The sequence below is a fragment of the Aedes aegypti genome, chromosome 2, assembly GCF_002204515.2.
Source record: "Aedes aegypti strain LVP_AGWG chromosome 2, AaegL5.0 Primary Assembly, whole genome shotgun sequence".
Lineage (NCBI taxonomy): Eukaryota > Metazoa > Arthropoda > Insecta > Diptera > Culicidae > Aedes > Aedes aegypti.
The window spans coordinates 36,345,235-36,362,027 of record NC_035108.1 but is presented as its reverse complement, the minus strand read 5'-3'; the positions used below and the strand labels follow the sequence as shown (position 1 = coordinate 36,362,027).

Sequence of the window (16,793 nt, the reverse complement as noted above, 5' to 3'; positions counted from 1 at the left end):
TCCTGCCCTCATCGCCCACCCTCGCAGGAGCAAGCGTCAAGGTCGAAGGATCAAACACAACTAACGGATCACGCCACTTTTCACTTCACCCGACCGACGCGCGACATGTTTGATCCTGCCCTCATCGCCCGCCCCCGCAGGAGCAAGCGTCAAGGTCGAAGGATCAAACACAACTCGTCGAAAGACAAAAGGTCGAAAGGACAAAAAGTCGAAAACGATTTGCATGGTGGGAAATTTTTCCTTCTTTGAAAAAGATTTTCGACCTTTTGTCCCTTCCTTTTGTCATAGATTCAGTGGCAAACATGACATCCTGTCACATCATAAAAATCGACATATTAATTAGCTTATCAGTTATTGGGTCACACTTATGAATCCTATACATCAGCGTTGTAGCATTTTTTTCTGTTCATGATTCGGCCAAACGGCATTCGGCCAAATGACCCTTTAGGCCAAATGGCATTCGGCCAAATGGAGTTCGACCAAACGGCATTCGGCCAAACGGCGTTCGGCCAAATGGCCGAACACCCACTGAAGTCATACAGAATTCGCTCTTTCGATTCGATAACAACTCCCCTGAAGCTTCCGAGAAACTCCATGGCAATGATCTCTGTACGCCATGTACGGCATTTAGGACAACTCAACAAAACTGATGACAAACAACAAAAAATGAATCCGAAGAGCGAATGATGTTTCAATGTAGGACAATCCAGCTTTATTGCATGTGAGAAATTCTTGGTGATATTCTCACAACGGCCATTCAGAATGGTTCGACAGATGTAGATAAAAGATCATTATAATAAAGTTAGCACGACGACAGTTAACATGCTCAGATACAACTATTGTAATTGCAACTGTTAATTTAGATAGTTAAGCATAGGTTCGATTATTGTATATAACTTTTTGAAGAAGCAGAAGTAAAGCGTGAACGCGAAGTAATGACCTTCCATCCCATCTTCAAGTGCTCCCCACAAGCACAACACTTCATTCTGGCACTTTAGAACGTCCATGTTGTAACTTGCTCACACAAGAAATCTGCCTCGACCGAGTTGGCAGAACGCGCTCATACCCCTTTCTGAACCAAAGGACAGGGAGTTCTGGACTGTAGGGAGGGTTGTGACAAAAATGATTAGAAGGAATAAGATAAAAGACTCGTTTTTTTTCATAGCGACACGAACAGTGCTGCTCTGGTGAGTCTAAAGTTTACTAATATGTAACATTCTTCCAGCTGCTACCAGATGTCAAGGTGTTCGTTTCTGACCTTCACGTTTAAAAAAAGTTACACAGCTCACATCACTGGAGAATTCTTAAATAAATCGCAGGAAGAATTCTCCAAAGTTATGCTGCAAAAGATGTTGTGAGAATTTCAGAACGGGTCGAAAATAATTACTAATATATTTAGTTCTTACGAAAATCGTTAAAAGATTTGCTGAATGAAAATCTAGAGGATCTATTCTTGTAAAAAAACTGGATGAATTCCAGGAAGGATGACTGTAGGGACTTCATAGAACAAAGCTTGAATGTATGCTTAGTATAAATCATTATGGATTTTATATCGATAGAAAACTGATTGCAGAAAATCCCTTCAATAAAAAGTAATTCAATTCAATTCTCCACAGGAGAAAACCCTGCACCCGAGTGACCTGCGCCGCTGGGAGGAGAACAGCAACAAGGAAATCAGCTGGGGCCCGCTTCCCTCGATCGAGTCGATCAACGCCCAGAATCGTCTTAAAGTGATGACGGCACTGCTGTTCACGTACAATCAACAGCTGAACCAGATTCACAAGCCTGCCCTGTTTCATCTGTGCCGAACCACCTCGCTGCTGGTCAACCAGGGCTTCCCCAAGGTCGGTGGCCACATGCACCGGCCGTCCTACGGAACGGATCCGACGTCTCCGCAATCGGCGAGCAGTTCGCCCGGTCAATCCTCGCTTTCCAGCAGCAAACCGATCCCCCGGATAGCGGTCAGCTCGCAGTTTCTGGTGGAACTCGCACACGCCAACTATTTTGCCATGTTCAACGAATTCGCTTCGGCTGCCATCGAGGCGGTCAACGACCTGCATAGCCGGGCATGCTACGAGATGCTACCGGAAGTGATATTAGTTACGAATGCAATCCGCAATTCGCTGCACGCGAATCCTTCTGGTAAGTCGTTGTTAGCTCTTAAGCTTGAATGACACTTATGATCAAATAATTTCCCCAATTTTAGGTCAACCAAGTGATGGTCCGATGGGAATCAGTGTGGCGCTAACTCCGGCGACCACCACGGTGACAGTGTCGAAGTCGATGATCACCAACGCATCGTTCCGGACGAAGAAGCTTCCAGGTAGGTGGACCGTACTTCAGGCTTTCACTGTTTGGCCATTTTTCTATATCCGCATCCGGCTTTGTGCATTCATCCCGTCACCAAAACCACCACCGGCGAGATTCGAGTGTTTCGCCGAAATCGAACGGAAACTATATCCTCCGGTGTTCCCGAAAGAGTTCCGTTTCACCGCATTTTCCCACCCCCAAAAATACACACACGCCGCCGCACCATGCTGTCACAAAATCTCTTCAAACCGCGCGCCGTGAATCGAGTGTGCGTGTATGTGAGAGAAGGTCACCTATCTGTTGTAAACCTCACCCAACACATTCGCTGATTTCAGTTCTTCACACGTTGTGTTTCACACAGGATTCACCACTAATCACACCAATTACCGTCACCTTTACACAGGGGGGATTTTATACACATCACCATATCCACATAAATCAATGGAAATCACAATTACACAATTCTGCCGCTGTTTACTATTTTTGTTTCGCTGTCGAACACATATGATAATTGCTTTGATATTATTTCTTCATACGTGTTTATGATTATCTACCTTTTCAGATTTATTTTTGCTTCTACGTCACTCTAATGACGTGATATAGTTTCTAGCTTGAAATAATACGTTATTGCTTCATGCATTTTCATTTGACGCACATACCTATCTACAGCACAGACTAAATCATCCTAATATCCAAACTGTGTTCTCAGAAATATAAAAGTTTAATGCGTCAAACAGGGTGTATTCGTACAAGCACACGATTTACGATTGAGCTTCGAATCAATTAACTAGATGAAAACTCACTCAATTTAGATTGGTGTATATCCAACAAATCTTCTATCTATCTATCTCTATAAATAAAATTTGAGTGGTGTTTGTATGTCACGAAATGGCTTGAACACGGGTCATCAGATCTTGAAGATTCTTCCTATAGTTATGATTTCAAAGTGTTCCGACGTGTTTGTGTCTATAAAAAGCACGGGCTATTGATCGGAAAAGTCGCAAAAAATGGAAGCAAACGAAACTCTCATTTTGGACGGATCGTTCTATGGCGTATTTCAACAGCCTACTTGATGGCAAGACGAAGTTTGCCGATACCACTTCTTCTTCTTCTTTTTCTGGCGTTACGTCCCAACTGGGACAAAGCCTGCTTCTCAGATTAGTGTTCTTATGAGCACTTCCACAGTTATTAACTGAGAGCTTTCTTTGCCGATTGACCATTTTTGCATGTGTATATCGTGTGGCAGGTACGAAGATACTCTATGCCCTGGGAATCGAGAAAATTTCCTCTACGAAAAGATCCTCGACCAGTGGGATTAAAACCCACGACCCGGGACCACTAGTCTATATAAATAAAAATGGAGTGGTGTTTGTATGTCACGAAATGGCTCAAGGGTCAACGGTTTTGTACAATTCTTTCACTGTCGTATTCATCAACGACGCAGGCAACGACGTGATCGTGCGAAAGAAAAGTTTCCGGAATAGTCGGAAAAACGGTATTCAAATAATCTGTCGTTTTGTATGGGAGAGTGCATGCCATTGTTCAACAGCCTACTTGATGGCAAGACGAAGTTTGCCAGGACCACTAGTTTTATATATTCTTCCAATACACTTTAACTTTTTCTCAAAATTGAAAAAAAAAACAACTTTTTATCTTGTCTGAACATAGTACACTGAACTAAAATAGGAAACTATCAGTATAAGAAAGTTTGTATTGAAACATTTAGAGTTTTTGAAAATTTATAAGGAGTTTCTACCAAATCTGGGTTTATGTCAGAGTATTCATGAACAATAATGCTCATTGTCAGCGTATTGTGACTCTATTGTACTGCCCATAACTGCATAACAGTCACATTCGACATTTTTGACAAATTGGAGTTAATACCGGGGAGAGTCATCAAATGATAAATACTTTCGATCAACTTACTGAACTTTGTGAGCTTGTTCTAGAAAATTCGAAAAAAATACCAAGTTGTTTTGTCACATTGGTAATTATAACCGCATAACAGTCACATTGAGATTATAAATGAGCCTCGTGATGCAATGAAATTTCTATCAGAATTATTTTCTGACTATTCACCTACTATGCGATATGAGTTGTACAAAACAGCAGCCTCAAATAAGCATTTTTGAGTTCCTGGTATTTTTAGAAATTTTAGTTTCCTTTCATACTGCCATAAAATGCACACTTGGTGTTCTATTTACTCAATGCCTACTTTTGTAGAATGTTACAAATACAGTGGGATTCCGTTTATGGCAACAAAGTCGAAATTTTCAGTTGCCAAAAACGGAACCGTGCCAAAATCGGCACCCTTATTTTAAATTTTATTTTTCAACTACTGGTTTTGAAAACATCATTAGAATGTTATTACATCATCCTTATAGAACCATATGGCATAAAGACTTCTGAACAGTTCACTTCGAAGCAGTTTTCCGTAATATTGTACTATGCTATGGGTCTATAGCACCGAAATGTTAATTGTGGCAAACGTTCTACATCCATGCTTTTTACGCCTCAACGTCTTTAATGATTTTTAGGTGTTTTATGTACACTATTTGTATGAGTGGGACATGAGCTTGAGCTTGAGCTTGATTGGCCGCCCGTGGATGCACTCCAGTATCGCCAGATCAGCTGCACTTACACAAGGAACCAACCGAATGACTGCTTGGGACTAACAGGCATCCTCAGTGTATAAGTGCTGGTGATCTTCTATTTTTAGGCAACAATGGCACCTGCCACGTCAGAATGCAGACCAATGAGGGGAAGGGGGAGGAATTGATGATGCATTGAACTGGCTCCCACGTAGACCGTATATTCCACTGCATCCACGCCAGTTCATGCGGGAGTGTATGGATTGGGGGAAAGGCATGGCAGAGAGGTTTGCTTTTGTGGATAGCAGACTGCCTATGTATCAGGCGTAAGAAAGGCGTGCGCGTGGAAGTAGGAAGCGTTAGGGAAACGGTTTCTTGTCCGCCTCTGGTTCTAGCGTTTGTTATGAACGAATAGTTTGAGTGTGATATATTTAGAATGGAGGATAGAAGCAAGTGAGAGATATACAACTACAAAGTACGAGGAAAGGGACGGGCCTGGGATTGAACCCATGACCTTCTGCATATGAAGCAGAAGCGGTAGCCATCAGACCACCAACCCCGTCTACTATTTGTATGAGTGGGACATGTAACATTAATAATCGCAAAAAGTGGCTTTTATACAAGAACTGAACATTTTCCTAAAACTGTGTAAGAATACGAAAAAAAATAAATGTGTTACTGTATTCATACAAAGACGTTTTAAGTACAAATCAAAAGCCCTGGGTATTGAAAAACAAAAATCAGTTCAACTTTAGGCTTAGCGTAAAATTTTACAAAATTCGGTAAGTTTAGAATACCTTCCTAATTAATGTTTCTGATAAAGTAAAGCATTTCATAATGAATGATTGACTGCAGTCAAAAGACCAAACATGAACAACTACATCTCATGATCCATAAATGCGACTCGTAATTTTGTAGAATACACATACAACTTTTATTATTTTTACTTGAAGTGAGTTTTTATTTAGCTAAACATATAAACATATAAAACATACATTTACATATACAGTGGGATTCCGTTTTTGGCATGCTCCGTTTTTGGCATGCTCCGATTTTGGCACCCCCCGATTTTGGCAACAAAATGGATCCGTTTTTGGCAACATTTTTCAAATCCATTAAAATTTGTAATTTTTTGTAAATATTATCGTGTCTGTTGCTTTATTCACTTAAATAGCATGTCAACTCCACACTGATTACATTCCAGATCTTCTTTTTTGTCGATGTTTCCCCATATCTCACCAACTACTAAGGACTCGCGTACGCGCTTATTTACTTCAGAATGGTCATTGGTCATACATAGGCAACGTTTCATGACACCAATAATCTCCACCAGTATCTCAACTTAAGACCAATCTCTTTTCATAGGCATTCATATTGAGTGACCAGCCCACTTGAGTCTGCCAGTAGGTGATACAATAAAAAAAAATACTGATCTTCAAATTTGGAACAGCTTGTTCGAACAAAGCACCAGCATCGACATAAGAGAAAAATCTATGACTTACACAGAGTAACAATCATAAATTTTGTCTCGCTGTCTTTATTATTATGGATTTATATACATTGCGTATGTAAAAACACACCGCAATAATGGGTACAAATATGTACAGCAAAATGTCGTGTATCATAACTTTTTTTTTTAAATTTCATTTGATAACATGACAAATGCGAATACAGTCCAAATTACAATTTATTTTCAATAATACCATTGAAGCTGCGATAAATACGATTGAGAGTGTTTATACTTTTTATATGTGGTATTGGTGTGTATATTGATCTTTCTGCGTCAACTATTTAAAGCTACGTTCTCTCTTTTTTATAGACTCTATAAGGTGTTAGATTTGTTAAGAGACGATCCAGAATTCTGTACAAGATTGTTAATCAAGGATACGGGTCTCAACATCATCAAAATGTTCCTTACGAGCTGAGTCTATGAGTTTCCTAACTGTAACCTGGAGAACCCTTAAGGGATTCTTCGTTCTTGTGGAACTTTTCAGAAATTTTAACGAATTCATGAGGATATCTGCAGATTCCAAGTGGACACTGAGAGCTTCTTGAGGGATCTTTAGAATGTATAACTGGTTATGGAGTATTATGTCCAAAAGCTGGTGATTCCTAATAAACTCTAGGGCGTCCTGTAAATTTTAAGCGGGATAATGTGAATTTCTAGTAGTATTTTTAATATTTCCGGCGAAAGCTTGAGGATTTTGAAAAGGTTCCCAGCGGAATTTAATGTGTGCTAGTGGTAGCCTAATAATAATAAACTTTTAAATTTTTTCATCGGAGACTTGAGAATTTTCGGCAACATCGCAGCGGAATTCCAAGATGTTAACTCATAGCAAAATCCTTAGCAAGATCCTGAGAACTCTATGCGAGATCCTACGGATGCTTGGCATGATGCTTGGCAAGATGCTTCAGAGCTTAAGCGTTTTTTCTGTAGATATCTTATGAGAACCTGAAGATTCCTATAAGGTTCTTGAGGTTTCATAACAGGATCCTGTAAATTTCAGTTTATTTCATAAGGCAGGTGTAAAACATATATCAAGCTGAATTAAAAATAATTTCAAGTAAAAATTAAATTCTACACAATTACAAGACATTTATGCATCTTCTCATGCTCATGTTTGCTCTTTTGATACAGTTAACCAATCATTATAAAATGCTTTACTTTATCAGAAACATACATAGAAGGAGCAATTCCAAACTTACCGAATTTTTCAAATTTTACGCTAAAGTCCAAAAGTTAAACTGATTTTAAATGTTCATTTAATTAGAAAAAAAAAATGTCATGCCGTTTTGCAATACCCAGCGCTTTTGATTCGCAAATACGTCTTTAAAAGAAAAGATTTTTTTTTCGTTTCCTCTAATAGTTTTAAGAAAATGTCCAGTTCTTCAATAAAAGTCACTTATGCAATTATTGGTTTTACAAGGCCCTTTTATTCAAAAATTATGCATAAAACTTCTAAAAAAATTTTGACGTTGAGGCGTAAAAACGCGACCAGAAAATCGTTTGCCAGATTTAATATTACGGAGTTATAGATTTATAGCATAGTATAACCCTTCGGGAAAATGCTCCGAAGTGAACCTTTTCGAAGTCTCAACGCCTTATGATTCCATAAAAATGATGTATTAACATTGTAATGATGCTTTCAAAACCAATAGTTGAAAAATAAAATTTGAAATATGGGTTCCGATTTTGGCACGGTTCCGTTTTTGGCAACTGAAAATTTCAACTTTGTTGCCAAAAACGGAATCCCACTGTATCCATGTTATGAATCCTCAAGAACCTGATAGGAATCTTCAGGTGCTCGTAAGTAATCTACAGGAAAACGCTAAGGTTCCGAAGCATCTTCCTAAGAATATTGCTGCCATATTGCCGAAAATTCTCAAGTCTCCAAGGAAAATTTTCAAATGTTTTTTATTCTTAGGTTACCACTAGCATTCCTCAAATTCCTCTGGAAACCTTTCCAAAATCTACAAGATTTCGCCAGAAATACTCAAAATACCACCACAAATTCACATTTTCCCGCTGAAATTACCAGGATGCCCTAGAAATCTTAAGAGTTTATAAGGAATCACCAAATTTCGGACTTAATCCCCAATAACCAACTATACATTCTCAGGATCTCACAAAAAACCCCAAGAGTCCGCTAGGAATCTGCAGACATTCTCAAGAATCCGTTAAAACTTCTGAGAATTCTTTAAGGACTAAGAATCTCCTATAGATTCTCCAGGCGTCAGTTAGGAAACTCATAGTTCCAGCTAGCAAGGAACATTTTGTTTATGTTGAGCCCCGTATCCTTGATTAAAAATCTTGTACCGAACTCGTCTCTTAAAAATCTAACGTCTTAAAGAATTTCCAACAAAGAGAGAACGTAGCTCTAATTAGTTGTCGCAGAAATATTAATATACACACGAATACCATAAACAAAAAGTTAAAATACTCCTAATAGTTTTTATCGCACGCTTCAATTATTGAGAATAAGTTGTAGTTTGGACTGTGTTCGCATTTGTGCCGGTATTGAATGGAACATTGGAATTCTTAAAAAAAATATGCAATATAGTAAAATCTTCACTTTTTTATGAATTATATGTTGCCACTTCTGCAATTCACTAGAATTAAGCAATTTATTCTATGAAATTCCTTAAAAGTTATGATGCACGACATATTGTTGTATTTTCATTTATTACTGCGTTGTGTTTTTCATGCGCAATGTTTGTAACTCCATAATAATAACAGTGAGCTAAAAAGGTGACTTTTAGTTGCCTAATGTGTTTGTGCTCTGTTCAAACAAGCTGTTCCAAAACTGGAGAGAAGTGATTTTTAGTGTACCACCTACTGGCAGACCCAAGTGGGCTGGACACTTAATAGGAATGCCTAAGAGATTGATCTCTAGTTGAGATTGTGGTGGAGATGAATGGCCTTATGAAACGTTGCGAATGCATGACAAATGACCATCCTGAAGTAAATAAGCGCGTACGGGAGCCCTTAGTAGTTAATGAGATTTGGGGGAATATCAACGAAAATGAAGATCTGGAATGTAATCGGTGTGTAGTTGACCTGCCATTCAGATAAATAAAGCAACAGACACGATAATATTTACAAAAAATTACAAATTTTAATGGTATTTGCCAAAATCGGGGGGTGCCAAAAATGGAGCATGCCAAAAACGGAATCCCACTGTATGCAGTTATGGGCAGTGTAGTTGCAGAGTTGCGAATAACGTCGTTGAAAATAACGTTAAGATGAAACTTTGGTCGTGGATTCCACCCTTTAGCTTCATTACACACTTTTTTGGCAACGTGATCTAACGACTTTGACCTTCGATTCTAAAACCATCTGATTTCTAGCTTGAACAAATCAGCAAGATTTGCATTTTCCTTTTTAAGATTTGATTTTAACACAATCGCCATTGGGCTTTCCTTAGCCGAGTGGTTAGAGTCCGCGGCTACAAAACAAAGCCATGCTGAAGGTGTCTGGGTTCGATTCCCGGTCGGTTCAGGATTTTTTCGTAATGGAAATTTCCTTGACTTCCCTGGGCATAGAGTACCTGCCACACGATATACGAAGGCGAAAATGCACATTTTGGCAAATAAAGCTCTCAGTTGTTAACTGTGGAAGTGCTCATTGAACACTGAGTAGCTGAGCAGCTGAGAAGCAGGCTTTGTCCCAGTGAGGACGTAATGCCAAGAATAAGAAGAAGACAATCGCCACCATTGTCCTTTGATCTTCGATACTCAAGATCGGAAATCGAGAAGCTGGACCTCGGGGCTATATCCCATATGTAATTGCTTGGCATCAAATGCGAATGTTATTTGAAGCACGACTGCATTGATGAGATTTGCTAGATGTTTGCTTCAATCATCATCCATCATTGAAAAAGCAAAGCTACTATTTTGTAACATGTCAGCCATTGCGCCATTCGGCAGCAGCTCTAAATGCCGGGAAATGAGGAATGTCGTATTTCCAACGATTTTTTTTTACAATTTATCTGTAATTCGGATACGAAAATGATGTACTACAATAATGTTCAGAAATGGCAAAGGAATGATAATACGGTTGCATTTTTATGATTAAGCATGAGGTTAAGAATCTCATAGAATAAAAACTGTAGATAAATGTATGTTTTACAGGTACTTTAATGAACAGAAATCATTTTATGAGGTCAAAACCATCTCTAATCGGCATACAGTGTTCTCAAAAGCTGTAAAGTACTAATAATGCACTCAACTCTCGATTACTTTTTCTAATCGACCTAAGTAACTTTCATACGGTTTTGAGAAAATTAATTCAGAAGAATCACCACCTGTCTTCTAAAACTGTTTTAAAATGAATCACCTTTTTAACATTTTTTCGACGTGTACATTTCTTAAATTTTGCATACAATGAGCTCGCGTTCAAAAACTATGGAGTTCCTATTATTTCGCACAAGAATTTTATGACAAAATGATAGGACGTTTTATTCCGTTACATGCGACGTTTTTCTACCAGTGTAAAATCGACTCAAGTAGTGTTTTGTTTTGATTCGTGGTTAAGTCATTTTGTCTCTCCATACAGCGGGGCGGTGAAAGTAGTGGTTAGGTTGCGAAAGTTGAAAATCTTACTTTCGTCGTTTTGTGAATCCGGAAATTAAACGTTATAAAAGTGAAAAGTTGAGTTGGTACAGAGCGGTACGTGTAGAATTCCGTCTGCTTAACACGTAGGATCGATAAAGTAAGTTTGTATACTTTTTTGACTTGAGTCTGTATGAATAAGTTTTCGAGAACTAGGGTAGGTGTACCAGTTATGGACATAGTGGTTCCCTATTTCGCCATACGTGGTTCCCTATTTCGCCATACGTGAGGAAAATGACTAGTAGATTCACTGAGTACAAATAAGTGGCGACAATCTTATTTTAATATGGTTTTTATATTGCCATAAAAAGAAATACCTCTTTTGTAACAACGGTATAAATAATCTAATTCTAGCTTCATTTTCGCAAAATTTACAAGTAGAAAGTAGGCGTTGTGAAGCATTGCATTTGCCACCGAAAAGTGAATCTTGTAGGAGACTGTAATAGAAGCCTAAGGTAACTTTACTCTTAAATATTAACTATAAAAATGACTATGGAAAGTAAGACGCTGAGATCGATCATTAGGGTTCACTTGCTAGGTTCGAGAAATTGTTGAACAGACAAGGAAAGTGACTTTTTTCCTATAAGGATATACGAACGTAATGACCAATAAATACTTTTAACAATAAAAAACGAAATTAACTAGAACTACTACTAAACAGCCTAATTTTGTTAAGACTTCACGACAATTGACATTAAAGCCTCTAATCTTACGTAAAAGACAGGAGTAATCAGAATAGCACTTATATGACAAATTATTCAAAACCATTTTGACTAGACAGTATTAGTAATGACACTACTACACTGCTATTTCAAACAAATTCTGATGGAGCTGCTGATTTACAATGCTTCCTTTTCTCAGAAGCAAGAGAATATGGGTATTTTTCAAAAAACTATCACGTCACAATACTAAAAAACAGTGTTCATGTGGGCACCATAGCCTAGTCTGTCTGAGTATTGGTCCTGGTAGAGGGGAAACTTGGCAAAAGCCAGACCGAGGGTTCAGCCTTGACAAGTTAAGCTGTCAGACAGCTCCAACTAAATACCATACAAAAAAAACTGAATGTTAGGGTCTTCCACAAGTTGTTCGGCAGTTACAAATCTATTTGAAAATTCACCCGCTAGGAGACGCTAATAACAAACTTCCTTCAACTTTCTATATCTCACGATCCTGATATAGCTAGGATATAGGTGCCTTCGGCGAACTTGTTTAACTGAGCAACAGCTATCTGGCAGTAAAACATTTGTTCGAGAATTCATCCGCTAGGTGGTACTAGTAACTAATATTCTTTAATCTGCTATATCTTGAGAACTTGATGTTGTGGTAAAAATAAAAACAGCATCAAGCTGTACATTTCGAATTTTATTTCAGCACAATTCTTGAATCCATTATTAATTTGAAAATATAATAGTAGCAGTTGCAGAAGGATGATTTTTACAGCACGAATTGTACATTTATCCAACGAGGCTCGCCGACTTGGATAATCACAACGAGTGCTGTGAAAATTGTGTTCTGCAATTTCGTAGAAGACTACTTGAGGGTATCAGGAATCATATCAGAATGCATTCACCATTATTGTGCAATTTCTGAAAATTGTTATGCAATGATTCATTACGCAACTCAAAACAGTTGCGTAATGAAAATGCGTTGCGTAATATTTATTATGTTCATGACAGATTAACCTGATGAAAAACAGCCTAATACGATGAAAAATTGAAAAAAATGCATATCCTATTCTATTTTACTAAGAAGGGAAGCAAATTATGAGAAACAACTATATAACGGCTCAATTTTATAAATACAAGCTAACCATCAGATTCAATAAAGCTAAACCAACTAGTCCAAGCATTGCTTAGCGTATTTAAATTATTTTTAAATGATTCTCTTATTTCCATGAAGGCGATCATCTTGCCACGACTTGCAAAAATTACTTATAGGCTTTCGTTCTACTTCGTCGTAAGCGCTATTATTAGTCGTATGAAACTTAAACCGCGGATATCAAACTTACCTGCAACATAGATTCATTTTCCAAGAGTATTTTTTTGAAAGATGTTATGGTTATGGTAAAACTACTGTATTTCGATAAATAACTTCAGTTCAATTATCCACTTTGGTTGTATTTAGGAATTATGTGGATTTCTAGCACATTATATAATTTATTTTTCTAAATGATTGTCACAAACGTTAGCACATTAAGTAGTATTTAGAAAGCCATGACAAACTTGAACTAAACTTGCACACACAAACAAACGAAAATAATGTTAGAATGTAATCGCCTAGTGTCAACATACGGTATTAGGGCACGGTTGCTTATGTGTTCCAAATACCGTGTTTCAGTTATAATGCCAAAGTGGCGAAGTGAAATATGTATTTTATTTCCCGCATCAATCATGCAAACCTCAATACGTTGTTTGATATAAAAGTTTTATTTTTGATGCGCTTCGTTTGTTCATTTGAGAGATGTTTCAAATTGTGACCCAGCAGTCGGGGTCAGATGCACGGTATTTGGAACACTGGTATGTTTAACAACACCAACTATAACTATGGTTAAAATTTTCAAAATGGTTCAAATCATATTTTGTATACAAAGTATATAAAACGGTGTACTATATAAAACATGAAAGACATGAAAATAATCATACGTTATTTTTATCTGATCGATTGAAACTTGAGTTTTTTTAACCTTACGGTAATAGAGCATGTCACGGTATAGTGCTAATAGAGAAAAAATATGAATATTGCCCTTTTGTCTGCACAAAAAACAAAGTTGATGTAGGCTGACCCATCTTGCTCCAGATCACGGGGCAAGATGGGTCACGATTTGAATATTGCTCGTCAAAACGCATTTTATAACATAATGGCCCTTCAATCGTTATTAACCCTCTAATACTCAAATTTTTATGTTCAATCTAAATATAATTTTTCGTTATCTAAAATCGTTTTTAACACGTTTTAGGCAATGATTTATTTTTACCTATATATTTATAAATTTTGCTTTTTGATTTTTATAATTTTTATTTTTGAACATCCCTACCCTTTTTCATTTTTTCTTGAAGCCTCTTCTGCAGGGTGTCCATCCATCCGGGAAATCCTGGAATTACATATGGCCGGGAAACATCCGGGATATTGTAGAACATGATTTGTTCTCTATTGTTTAATATTTGACACAGAAGTGCAAGAAGCTCGATAATTTATGAAATCCTTCTAAGAGTTACTGATTGGATTCAAATAATCCACTCTGTTTAATTCACTATTTATAGAACTGCATAGGCATTACTAATATTTTCCAGTAGGGTGATGTGCTAGTATCCATCGTACTATGCATTGATCAATGAGAACTTTAATTTTCCCAGTATTGCAGTGAATGATGCTGATACAAATCGATGCCAAACAATTCTTTTTTGTAATTTCTCATCGTAATAGGCTGTTTTTCATCATGCCAATCTGTCATGAAACGGCCTACTTTCTTGCACTGAAGTATGCAGTGCGGGAATAGTCATTACGCAACTGAAACCAGTGCTGTAATGATTCATTACGCAAAGCTTTCTCATTACGCAACTGTTTTGAGTTGCGTAATGAATCATAATATAACAATTTTTCAGAAATTGTAAAATAATGGTGAATGCATTCCGATATAATTTCTGATACCCTCAAGTGGTCTTCTACGAAATTGCAAAATAGTAGTTTACGGAACAAGTTGCAGAATGATGATTTTTACAGCACGAGTCGTACATTTATCCTACGAGGCTTGCCGAGTAGGATAATTACGACGAGTGCTGTAAAAATCGAGTTCTGCAACGAGTTACGTACAACATTTTTTGCAATTTCGTTGAAAACCATTTGAGGGTATCAGAAATAATAACGGAATGCATTCACCATCATTTTACAATTTCTGAAAAATGGTTGTGTAATGATTCATTACGCAACTGAAATCAGTTGCGTAATGAGAAAGCGTTGCGTAATGAATCATTACAGCACTGGTTTCAGTTGCCTAATGACTATTCCCGCACTGCATACTTCAGTGCAGGAAAGTAGGCCGTTTCATGACAGATTGGCGTGATGAAAATCAGCCTATTACGATGAGAAATTGCAAAAAATGCTGTACGTAACTCGTAGCAGAACTCGATTTTTACAAAACTCGTCGTAATTATCCTTAAATTTACGACTCGTGCTATAAAAATCATCATTTCGCAACTTGTTCCGTAAACTACTATCTCAAAACGGCTTTAGCATTGTACAATAAGATTTTGATAAATCTTGATCTCTTTTTGGAAATAATGCAAAGAAAATGCATCTTGTCGTATTCTCAATCCGTCGTATCGTTTTCATTTCTGTTGCAATCAGTTTCCAGATTCGTCTCACAACTTACGGCTCACTGATATAGTGAGTGGTCAAAACACAACATATCAACGCTATAATAAAATGTTTTACTAGAATGTATAGATCTTAGGGCATCTCCCTCCATTCCATCAGAATACTAATTTCGTTTAAAATTCATTGTTCGTCATCAAAATTCAGCCCAAACTTATGAACACAATTTCTTTTGACCGAACAATTATGGCATTAGCTCACAGTGCAGCGAAAACAACACAATCAAAGGAACCGTATTTTTACGTCGAGCATCGCGCACACATTGATGCGCACAAGCTTTTTTTCTCAGTACGACGGATTGAGCTTTGTTTACATTCTCAATTTTACGCGGTCGTTGAGAAAATTTCATAAAATTTCGTGGAATTATAGACCTTTTACGGCGTGTGATTGGAATGAAATCCTTCAGTAAAGGAATAGGAAGGTTTTCCATAGCAAAATAAATGCCCGGCAAAGTGAGTCACACAGGGGGACGGGAAGAAACTTATATCATAAAGTGGAGTGACTGGTGTCGATCGTTAAGCATTTCTCTCAAATCGTGTTCGTCCATGCGATTTCGGTGAAAAATGCAAAGCGGATAATTTGACTGAAGTTATTTAACGAAATGCAGTAGTTTTATTGCATTTTTGGTGTACAAATGTGCAAACAACAGCAGCTTTCACAAAATTACACTTAGAAAATGAATCTATGTTGCAGGTAAGTTGGAATATCAGCCGTAGTGGAACATTTTAAGTTTGATACGACGAATAATAGCGCTTACAACGAAGTAGAACGAAACCCTATAGCATTCTGATGTTATTAAACTGCATAGGATCTATGAACGGTGAAAAACATTTAGTGTATTTGAGGATATTGCTTCAGATTTCATAGTTTGAAAATGATTACTTTGAAAGTCAAATCAAATATGTATCAAAACTTCGTATTAAAAATGTTCACCCGGTTCTAAACTTTCAGGCATTCGGGTCAAATCCGGGAATTGGAAAATTGGTTTCCACTGGACACCCTGCTTCTGACTATTGATTTTTGGCAATAATAAAAATTTAAGTTTTTACAGTACTTTTGAAAATATTTTTTTTTCTGGGGCTTATTTTATTTTCCGTGTATCTAACGGAAAAAAACAGGTTTGAAATTATTTTAATACCATCAGGTATTAAAATCTTCAGTGATAAGTAGATTGTAGAAAAATATAAAAGGTATGATATTTTTTTAGCTAAGGTTTAAGCCAAAAATAAAATCATTTTAATTTCAGAGTTACGAAAAAATATACAAAATTCCAAAGTGTTGCTCGTCTAAAGGCGGGGTTAGGTATTAGAGGGCTAATTGTAGATTTATTATTGTATTTCAAACAGGCCATGGAGAAAAAAGTCTAGCAGGTTCGTATTCAGGGATTTACAGGGATCCATTCGTTAGGTG

At 37.3% G+C, this 16,793-nt stretch overlaps 1 protein-coding gene across 1 annotated transcript in view; it reads left to right on the top strand.

Annotated features, from left to right (window-relative positions):
• LOC5569889 (hyccin) overlaps positions 1–16,793 on the top strand; it is a 109,193-nt gene that overhangs the window by 53,134 nt on the left and 39,266 nt on the right. The window contains exons 4-5 of the mRNA XM_021840547.1: positions 1,617–2,142; positions 2,207–2,323. Of these exons, the coding sequence (XP_021696239.1) occupies positions 1,617–2,142; positions 2,207–2,323 (643 nt within the window). The remainder of the gene's footprint in view (positions 1–1,616; positions 2,143–2,206; positions 2,324–16,793) is intronic.